This window comes from Myripristis murdjan, chromosome 21 (genome assembly GCF_902150065.1).
Source record: "Myripristis murdjan chromosome 21, fMyrMur1.1, whole genome shotgun sequence".
NCBI classification, from domain to species: domain Eukaryota; kingdom Metazoa; phylum Chordata; class Actinopteri; order Holocentriformes; family Holocentridae; genus Myripristis; species Myripristis murdjan.
The window spans coordinates 22,761,818-22,773,121 of NC_044000.1; the positions used below are offsets into that span (position 1 = coordinate 22,761,818).

At 44.4% G+C, this 11,304-nt stretch overlaps 1 protein-coding gene across 22 annotated transcripts in view; it reads right to left on the reverse strand.

Annotated features, from left to right (window-relative positions):
• The window catches only part of caska (calcium/calmodulin-dependent serine protein kinase a), a 132,303-nt gene extending 123,745 nt beyond the window's left edge, over positions 1 to 8,558 (reverse strand). For 9 of the 22 annotated variants that reach the window (XM_030080635.1, XM_030080647.1, XM_030080640.1 and 6 more), the window contains exon 1: positions 7,703 to 8,558. In XM_030080635.1, coding sequence (XP_029936495.1) covers positions 7,703 to 7,761 — 59 coding nt within the window. In that variant the 5' untranslated portion in view covers positions 7,762 to 8,558. The remainder of the gene's footprint in view (positions 1 to 7,702) is intronic. The other 13 variants (XM_030080642.1, XM_030080645.1, XM_030080639.1 and 10 more) reach the window with 2 other exon arrangements.
• Between the last annotated feature and the right edge of the window lie 2,746 nt (positions 8,559 to 11,304).

The following is an 11,304-nucleotide window of genomic DNA, read 5'->3' on the forward strand; positions in this document are numbered from 1 at the left end:
AGGTGCTTTACCACACAGCAATAAAAGCAAAACGGTGATCGAGCAAAACGCTGCTAGCTTTTTAACGATCAGGACTACGGCCAAAGACAGAAAAGGCAGATTCATTACCACAGCCATTAAATTCAGCTTCCTGAGTAAATATATCTTCAGGCACTGCATGTTATTCAGAAAGACTACTGCCACTTCCAATACCCACAAACTAGCCAGATGCGTAAGAAACTTTTTGCAAATTAGGATACCAAATTCCAATCATGCTAGAGAGGCGATCCAACTGCACTGTTATCCGTGATGAAGCTCTGTGGGTTAGTGACCTGGAAAAAGCTGTTGTTGCATAGATAACTGTAGCACTAGCCCGCTTTGGACTGAGACTGAAAATAATGAAACTGAGTGCACCGAGTGAGCCTCCTCTCCTCACCTGGAAAACACATGATAGATTGCTGCATTAGGAAAAGGTCAGATGCCGCGCTTTCGGATACGCTTTTGCATTCATCAGCGCGATATGAAGTAGAGGTGAGGAAAGCAAGAGCAGGGCTCTGGATAACAGCTCTGTTTACACTGCTCTTGCTGTAACGGTGCCTTGCACACACAGGGGCCTTGCAAACATCCTTAGGAAGTGAGAAAATGATCCATGTTAACTTGAAAAGAGCACTGCCAACTGGCTCTGCCAATGAGTCCAGTAGCATGTGTTTCAGGGGAGGAGTTGCTGATGTTTAGCCATGCCTCTGTGGAGCACAGCTACATGGTAAATGCAGCTTTTTTACTTGTCGCTGCACATAGTGAGCTGTTGGGGTCTTCTCCAGGGTGTTTTCTCCAGCTTGATGAGGATGGATAAATATTTTAGTGGCTGAGTGTGAGAACACGGCGCTATATCATCTATGTGTAATTGTGCGTGCAGAAAGCAGCCTTTCAGCAGATTTCCCCCCTTTAAACCCCTACAGAGAGGCTGAGCTCATACAATACAAACTGTATGCACGCACACACACATACACACAATTATAAGTGGGCGAAAGCCTTGGAGACAATACCACGTGTGTATTCCCTCCGGGCCTCAAACCCCATTCAGTCACAGTGGCTATCGCAGTGCTGGCAAATTATGTTTCCAAAACCTCAACCCTGCATTTCTTAAATGGACATTATTAAGTAACTGGAGTCCAATTAAAACTGATTTATGAACAGGAAGCCAGAGAGGACTTGTTTAAGAAGAGCACAGCTTGGCTATCTCTGGCAGTTCTCTGACTCTGCCACCGTCCCTGCTCAGTAGAAGTCAAAACAACTGCTGCAAACGGAGAATGGCACCGCCGAAAACATAAACGCTTGGCAGACGCTTTCATTCAAATTGACCTCCAGTATGGAAATGGTGTTTTTTTCTGGGACGAGGGGTGCTGCTAGGTGAATAGAGGCCAGTTCACAGCTGCTATTCCAAACCCTCTTAGTCTTGACAGTATAAATAGAGCGGTGTTTAACCTACTGACCCACAGCCCATAGGCCTGGCAGTGTTGCGGCTTGGGTCGGCAGTTAGTGCTATAGGTCTGGGCAATTCATCAACACACAGTGATGCTGACCACTGCTCATGCTGAGTGGTAGCTAACAGAAGCTGGTCTCTCTCATCGCCATTCACCATCCGAGGCCCCAGGCTAACTCTGTGAGAGGCAAGGCTCCTGCACTGGTGCTTCCTCCTAATGTAGGTCAGTGTTCCACACATGCTTCACCAAGGACATGCACGCCTGAACACGGACAAACACACACACATATCCATGCACGCAGAGTTGTGCCCGTTACGACACATAATCATCACAGCACCATAAAAACACATAATTATCCAAACTAGAGGGGGCTGCTCTGTGGCAGAAGGAAATACTACACTCTTCCTGGGGGAGGGGGAAGGATGGGAAGAGAAAGAAACACTCACTCACTCTTACACACACACACACACACGACCTCCCTCATTACCATCTTTTCTTCCACAGCAACCTGAAAAATAGGCTGTAGTGGAATAGTGGGCAATTAGCCATCGGATTCCCTGTGGATCGCAGGGTGATGTCAGTTCACTCCACGAAGCGGATGGCAACACAGAAGACCCACATGCACAGCAGCCGGAGTTCAGCCCAGGGCTCATAATCCCTGTCACCTCTTGGAAGGGCACACACAAGTGCACACACTCACGCAGACATAAACTTGGACACACGTTCACACACCTCCTTGGGCCCAGAGTTATAATGACATTCAGACTTTGTACAGTACCCCCGAGTCTCTTCTTAGGCCGAGGGGTATGCAAATGGAGCGTAATTCATTTCATTCACAGTGGAGTGGAGCAGCCCTACTTGACTGTGTGTTAAAGGACAATCTCCATTGTTAAATCCACAGTGAGTCCACACATGCAAGACTGGGAGGCCACTGATCCATTCAGCTGGAGAATATTAAGTCCTGTTTGTGGCTCCATTAACAAAGAGGAAGACAGCACATGAAGGCAGACACCACAGAGTGAATCCTCTCAATGGTCTGTGACCCAAGAATCAATATTATTTATGCAAATTAGGGTGCAATGTAATGGAACAACCATGGAATGATAACCTTAGCCTAGACCAAAAACAAAAGGCTCAACTAGGGATTCTATTTATCTTTGGTTTGGTGCCTTAAAATTGCCATTTTCTGCTGTCACCAAGTCACCGCTGCAGTACATTTTGAGACTGCTGGGAGCATGAAAAAGAAAAACAAAAAGACAAACATCTTTCTGCATGGTATTGCAGCCCACACTGCGAGACACAACACACACACACACACACACACACAACTTTTCTGAGGATGAACTAGGAAAGAGCATAGCCCAAAGGTACTGGGTGTCTCTTAATGTGAGTCAAACTAATGGACTGCTTCCTTCTTCGGTACCCCTGACCTCCCTTGCTCCCACTCTCTTCCCCTCTGAAAAACCCTTCTCTCTCCCTCGCTCTCCCTCATCTTTTCATGCTTATGACACATCTCTTTTCACCTTCTCATCTTCCTCCATTCCATTTCGTGGCCTCAGGACCCGGCAGGACAACAGGCTGGATCAATCTGACAGCAGCAAGACAGACCGACACACACATGCACGCACGCATGCTGACAGACAGACAGGATTTGTGTCCAAGGTCAGTATTCTAAAAATGAGAGCTTAGAACTAAATCCCATTCACACACAAGTCAAACCATGCAGGTGCACATACAGTACATGCACACACACCTAAATAAATCCAGCTCACACACACACACACACACATACACACGGCATGGGACAATGTACAGGGCTCACAACACTTCTTTTCAACCACAGCGCGGGCTGACCTATATATAGCCCTATATCTGCGACTACACAGGTCTAACCCTGCAGAAAAAACACACACTCACACACCATGCAGCATCCAGGGCATTAGGCTTTTAAAGTGATGCCTTTCCTGACTGCTGTGTTGTTATTTGGTTGGGTTTCCCTCCGGTTAATCCCATCTCTCTCAGGATCAAAAACCACAATTGCTGCTTCAGTGCAGTCTTAAAGGAGGCCGTGGTCGTGGCAGCTCTCCATACGGAGAACAGCAGGTCGGCTGATAAAAGGCCGCTCTCTCTCACTCTCCCTCTGCAAACTCTAAATCACAGCCGATCTGTCGAATACAATGAGTAAGGCCGTGATTCAAAAACAACTAGCACTCTTTGTGCAAGTGTGCATATGCGCGTGTGTGTGTGGTTGATGTGAAGCGTTTGATTTTGCTGTATTCCCCGCTGTCCCAATCTCATGCCTCCACTCACATCAGAACCTCAGCTGAACCCATGTTAGTGATTATCATATCATCATTACACTTTATACTGAAGCAGGAGGGAAAAAAGCTGAGAATGCAGGATGCTACAGTGTGAAAGAGAGAGAGAGAGAGAGAGAAAAGGAGGGACTGGGACTGTGAGATAAAAGAGAACACTTTGTTTTCAGGCTTGCCTAAACATGTAGTTTAGCAGCGCAGAGCTGTCTGACCCTGTCAAACAGTCAACCATCTCACTGACGCTGCAGCAGTCCCATAACCAGTCAGTCTGCTCTGACTGCATGTGACTTGCCTGTGTCAGTCAGGACTGCCAAGCTGTGCTGATTCATGTGGAGTTTCTGTTTGTTGCACGCCCAACCAAGTGCTTCATTCAAAACCAGCAGTAGTATTTTTAATGATGGGTGTTTTGTGGCTTGCCTGAAGCAGAAACATTACGTCTGGTCCAGACGGATGCACCACCAAGTGCTACCTGGTCTGAAAAGTCCAGCAGGTTGACATGGTCGCCGAAAGGAAGTGGGTAATGCTTCGTGGCGCTTGTGCAGAGCTCTGAGCTAACGATCTGAGGCACCAGTCTATTTTCTCCACGCACCACAAACAAATTTCCCTCGAAAACACACTGAAAATACACTATAGATGGTCAAATATGTATCCCATGCTTGACAACCCCTCTGATTTTCCTGCCCCTCTCCTGCTGTTCTCAAGTTTCATTCCCCCTGATTTTCTCCCGCATTTTGATGACATTTGAAAAACTGCCCATCCACCGTACTTTTTAGAAATAGTGTCACGGTCAACAGAATACATGAGAAAATACTACAGTCTGCATGTTTACCTTATTGGCACATCTCTCTTTGAATTACATCCATCTCCTCTGAAAACACATTGTTTTCTTTCAGAGGCATAACTGTTTTGTGTCTTCGGCTGCAACAAATGAAATCATGCTTATAACTCAGTCTGCCCAGGACAACCATGCAGACTCAATCATTAAATTAAGTACTCATTCCACACATTCGACAGCTGTATCTAAACAGAGAGATGAGGAATAGAGGGAGAGAGACAGACGGAGAGAGACAAACAAAGAGAGAGAGAGAGAGTGACCGAGAGAAAGAGGGAGACAGTGAGTGACAAAGAGAAGGAGAGGATTCTTGTGTAGCCAGCACTGAGAAATACGCTTGAACAGCCAAGCTCCTGCACGTGCATGAATTTACACTTTGCAGTGTGTACGCATCCGGTCTAAAACATTACTGCTCAGACTGTTTTTACTCAGTCATTCCACTGTCTTTCTCAGCAGAAGATCAAAACGGAGCGACCGTGTACCTGGCTGGAAGATGAGGCTGAATTTATCTCAAGGCAACCTCAGCATTTACTGCAGTCCTAACTCTTCCACTTTCACTGCGCTGCTTGTTGTGACACACTGAGCTGCTCTTTATAAGTTCCTCAATCTACTATGAGACCGTCTCTGGGAAACTCCAGACAACTGGGAAGTTCTGCAGCTGTTTAGCAGAAGAGACCTGAGAGTAAAACTGTCTACAGGCTAAGACTGTAATGGATTGGCAATCATACAGAAAGACTGTCATGCTTTTTTAACCAGTTAATCTTCTGGTATATCATAGAGACTCTCATTCCACTGAATACATTCCCAGCTGCATGTAGACTACTACCACATGGCATAATAAGATTATAATCACTGCTGTAAAAACATTCCATCGAGTTGTAAAGGACTATAATTAGTAGTCTATTCAGTTCTAAAGGAATAGTTCACCCAACATGAACATTTGGTTGTGATCTAGTCACCTTCATGTCAGTTTTTCGAGACTGTCTGTCAGTAAAAGATACAGCAAGCTAGCTGGCACAACATCTCAGCCTTCTCCAAACACAACTGGAGTTAAGGTAGACGGTTTCTTTAGAGCTCCAAAAAGTGAAAAAAAAAAAAAAAAAAAAAAAAAAATCCTGCAAACAGCATCATCTATGTGTTCTGAAGTGAAATGAGTACACTGTGGGTCAAAACGTCCAAGATTTACCTCATTATATCATACATTTACTGTACTTATTCTGCACTGAGCCAAATGTCACTATGGTAACAAGCAGATGTTGTCTTATACAATATTGTGATATCGGGTAGAGTGCACTTAAACAACCCAATAAAGTAGTAAATACAAATATGAACTTTCAAGCTGAAGATTAGCCTACTTTGAGTCAAAAATGACTATGAGCTGAAATAGAGACGTGATACAGTTACTTTGAGCTGTGATGGCAGAATTAAGAGCAGCATATTTACATCAGTTTTACAATGAATAACTTAACAACTTAATAGGCAAAATGTGGTTATAGGGTAAGGATGTCATATCTTGGGCGTCTTGTAAAATCAAAATTTCCCATTTGTATTTTACCATTTTATTGGGTTGTTCATCTTAACTGCTAACTGTAATTATAATATTCCCCAAAGACATTTGAAGGTTACATCCACGTGATACAGTAGTGACACAGGGCGTGATGTAGAACAAGACAGAAAATCAAAGAAATAATCCAGTATATACTAGAAGTTTGGACAAATGGTGAAGTCATTTGACTACATTTGGAATATGTAATTTTATGGTCATTTTTGCCCTTTTTTTGAATGCCAAAGAAAGTCTGCATTCACTCCAGCTGTTTTGGAGAAGGCTGAGATGAATCTGTGGCAACTTCTAGCTTCCTGTGCACTTATAATGACATACAAACCTCAACAGTGTTTCAACTCATATCAGGTTGAGTGGGTAAGGACAAAATTCTCATATATGAGTTAACTATTCCTTTAAGGAATGATATTTATGATACTGCAGGAAGAAAAACAAACAGTGTTTTATTTTGTTTTTCAGGGGTTCTTACTTTTGAAGCAGGATAAGAACAAATAATTGCAGCAACTGTGGTGTTATTAAAACTGTGTGTTTGTGGGACTTATTAGTGTGCTTCTACTGGCTTTATTGTGCTTGATGGTATTTGTTTTATCTTGTTATGTATCACTATAGCATTCCAATAAGATACTCTGCATGTAGTTTTGCTCTGACACTTGTAAAGTATTCAGGTCTTGATTATTTAAAAGGAGTGGGTGTTCAGTGAATGTAGCGTATAGTTGAAATGTTGAGACTGTATGCAGTTGCAACACAAATACATGCACTGCCACAGTCTTAGCCTCGGAGAACGACTAGCCTATTATTGCAAGTGGTCTAGCTGAGACCTCAGTCACTAACACTGACCAGATGTGCAGCATGCATGACTCATGATGGCCTGTGCCCTGCCCTTTAATCTCTGCACCAAGTTGCCAATTGCCACTGGGTCAAAGCGCAGGACAGCATGGAAGTCTGGCCAAATAACACACACACACACACACACACACACACACACACACACACACACACACACACACACACACACACACACACACACACACACCATATCAGAGGATCATAATGAGTACTGCCACGGTGAAAAGAATAGCCGAGCCTATATTAATACTGTGCATGAAAGTAACCACCCTGGTCCTTATTAATGTAGGTTCCCACACTCTGAGATTTAGACAAACAGGAAACGCAACAACTGTCATCTTGTCCGTGGCACGCGACTGTGGGCGCGCGTGTGTGTCCTCACAAAAAAAAGAGCAATACAACTGTAATGTATTAGGATACATGGCGATAAAGCCGCAAGCCTTTACAAAATGTATATTAGTATTTCATAGGTACCATGGCAAATAAATTGCCACTGAGTGCCATAAGTATCACGGACACATCATCAGTCCCAATGTAAATATCCCCCTGGTTTGTGTGTGCGTGCGTCTGCGAGCCCGCGCGTGCTCGGCATGCCGTCAGTACATTATGAGGGTCTAATTGCCAAGCCCCAGTGTCCATTTCTAACCGTAAAACAGTGAAATAAAATTGACAACGTGACACTTACTTCCCAATGACCTCGCAGAGCTCGTACACATCTTCAAAGAGAATGTCGTCGTCCGCCATAGTCCGACTCCGACCCCGGCTGGGGAAAAATTATCCCCAAAATATGCGCCCCAAACCTTGTTATGATCCTAAACGGGGAGACAAAGGCCACAACCAGCTGACCGCTTGACAGAAATAACCGGCGCACAGGACTTGGTATGCAATATCGGGAGGGCAGTCACTGAAAAAGAGTTGCAAAGAAGCGTTTCTAAATCCCAGTTGCTGGCTCCTCCGTCGACCCCCCCTCCCCAAAAACCGCTGCGTCGCTGTGGGTGAATCGGCACAGGGAGAGCTCAATAATCCCGTTTGGCAGTCCCCCGGTTCGGCCCCGCCTTTCCCACGGCTTCCCGGTTTGGTACTCCCCTTCTCAAAGCAAACCGACTGTCAAACAAACATTATAGTAAACAACTCCGCTGGCGTGTGTCTGCCCCGCAGCTCCTGTCAGCGGCTCCGTCCGGGCTGGTAGCGCTGTTGTGAAATGCCCCCCCAAAACACACCAAGTGGAGAAACGTAACAGGCTTGGTGAGGAGCACGGATCCAGGTGGGTTACGGTGAGCTTCACATCCCGAAAAGCGACGGGATGCACTTTCGTGTTGTCAGAAAATGCGCGCACAGTCCTCCTGTCGTGCAGCTGACGGGCGGATTTAATCTCTCACGGTGCGATTCTCCCAAACCTCCCTCTCTCGCCTTCTCTCTGGATCTCAAACACTTTGCAGTCGTTGCTTTAATATTTTTCCTCTCTCTCTCTCTCTCACTCTCTCTCTCTCTCTCACTCTCTCTCTCTCTCTCTCCCCGTCGCCTCTACGTTGTGCCGTTTCACCTCCCGAGAGCTTCCAGAAAACCAAGCTCCGCCTACAAGAGGGTTATGAAACTGCCCCGCGGTCCTCCATCTTGGCTCCACGCCGTTTCCAAGGAATCTCCATTCGGGCTTATAGGGCTTTGAGCCAAGATGGAGGAGCGGCGGCGCCATGGAGGCTTTTCTGAAAGCGCAGTTTCCTAAACGGGTTTTCAATGGGTAGAAATGAAGGGGAGTTCCAGCGAGGTGAAGCGAAAGCATTCACACCCGTCACCGCTGCTGTAAATAAATCACTTTACTGACTTTGGTTCACCTCCCATTCCCAAAGTGATATGACATGTCACCCGTTATGTTTAATGTTTTCAGATTATTGTGACACAATCAAAAAGGGGACTTTGATCCAGAGTTACAATCTGTCATGTCTTATTATTATCTTCACTAACATTCATAACAGTGAGCTCTGTCCACAATTCTGTAAATAGCAAATTATGGCAATTATACCCACAAGTTATGTTCAATATATGTTTGGAACATTTAAATAATCTGTTTATGAGTTACCAGGTAAATGTCGTATTCCCTTTACAATGGTCGGGTTAAGCTCATGTCCAAAGTCTGAAAAAAGCTAGAAAAATATTAGAATAATATGTTCTGGCAGACGAAAACCATGTCCTGTTGATTGTGCTCTCAAGTGTGATATAATTTTCTGCCCAATTAAGGAATTCCAGTGAATTGGGTATAAAATTGGAAAATGGGATCCAAAAATCTGCTTTTGAAACCAGCTGAAAACATCATGGTTTTAGATAGAGTATGCTTACCGCTTAAAAATGTATTACAAGAGAGAGCCACCTGAAAAAGGGGTGACCTGTGACGCCCGTATCCTGGTTTCTTACTCCTACATTGGTTTTGTTGTTGTTGTTGTTGCTGCTGTTTTTCCTCCTTTTTTTCCTATCTCCGCCAGGTGGCAGCCTGGAGGGGATCATGAGTTTCTTGTGGTGTCGGTTCAGGTCAATTCACTAACAAGTAAAAGTGAATAATCTTATTAAGTAGACTGGTTTAAATTTAGGTTACTGTGGTACAAGAAACTCTTTTGTCTTTAATCCCTGCCGCTGTGGTGCTAGTTTCCACTCCACTCAGTTAGCGTGCCCTATTTTTTTGGTATCGTTACCATAAAACTATTTATCAGTTAATGGCATTCAGACTACAAGCCACCAATAGCTTCTAGCAGATACATTTAGAGATTTATCTAGTGCAAATAGCGTTTACAACAGGGCAGTGCTGGATTGTTGACCAACTAAGTAAAAAATCCTACCGAATTCCAGCAGGAAACTTTCATAAAACCTTCACAAAGCCTCCAAAGCTTGCAGGATGTTTCTGAGAGCAGCGAGCTGGTCGACAAGTTGATGTTATCTAAACTCAAAATCTTTTTGAGAAATGATCTGTCTCCAGTTTTCCAATAGTGCGCCAGAAAGGAGCTCCTTTCAATAGACATCCTTCTGAGACCCTAATTCCTGCAAAAGATTACATCGCAGCTTCTAGCTGGTTGGCTAAAACCGGCTCTCTCAATACCACACCAATTCATAAGATTTTGGTAAGCTAAATATCAGTCCTTTACACTCCACACTAGCAAAAGTAGGGCTTAGAGTAAAAAAAAAAATAAAGTTTTCCCTTGAGAAAAGTTATGACAGACACTGGAGGTAATGGGAAGTCTCCTTATATGGTGTCTGCCTGCTTTCTCTTGCTGGTCACATTCTCACCCTCTGTTTCTACTGATCCTAAGTGTTAATAAAATAACAGACACACATACATGCAAGACTGCGTTGAGGTTTGTCTAACAAGCAGCTCTTAACAGTGACAGTATCTTTCTAGCTAAGGCAGACCGTTGATTTATACCACTGACAGATCGATGGCATGATATTTCTAGTAGACTAACGCTAGATTAAGAATAATATATTTGACATGCCTGTAGCTTAAAAATGAGGGTAAGTTGTGGTTCAGTTAGTATTTTTTTTTTTTTTTTCAATTAGCCACCTATAATAGTGTGGTGGTTCTCAGCCCCCGCACACCCCACCCCATCCCATACTGCAGGTTGTGTTTCCTACCAGCTGGGCAATTGCATTCAACTGGTGTCCCTGGTGCTGCAGTCACACTTGAGCAAATGCAGGCGAAATTCGTACCCTGCTGAGTTGAATGTGGATGGCGTAGGACGTGACACGCACGGAAACCAGTCTGCTCATTTGTAGTCTGCTTGAATGGTTGTTGGTTTTGCAATGGAGAAATGCCTTCCGAAGATGAGAGAAGAATTTGAGCATTTTAGTCGGTGAGGATGAGGAGAAGGAGAAAGGTATTGGTGAGCAGGAGGAGGCTGTTATATATACAAGATGGCTGCTGAAATGAAGCTTACCATCATGACGGGCAGCCGATACTCGCTTAATGTTCAAAAACTCGGCTACTATTTGAGAGTAAAAGTTCACTTCATCAAACTTGAGGTCAATGCATAGAGGAAAATGTGAACTTGCTTCGCCAACAGAAGTGAATGTGCTATTTGCCCTTTTCCTGTGCTGAATGACAGACAGTGAGCTGAAGGTGAATCTGCATTTCACTCGTGTGTAACTGCACCTTAAATTAGTCTCTGATTAAATGGCTGGAGTGGAAACCAGAGCTCTGTGTCCCATGGGAGAAGGATAGAGAAGCGCTGATTACCAACTCACAGGCTCAAAAGTGGACACCTGCTTACAGCTGATAAATTGAGTGTGTGTGTCTGCGTGTGT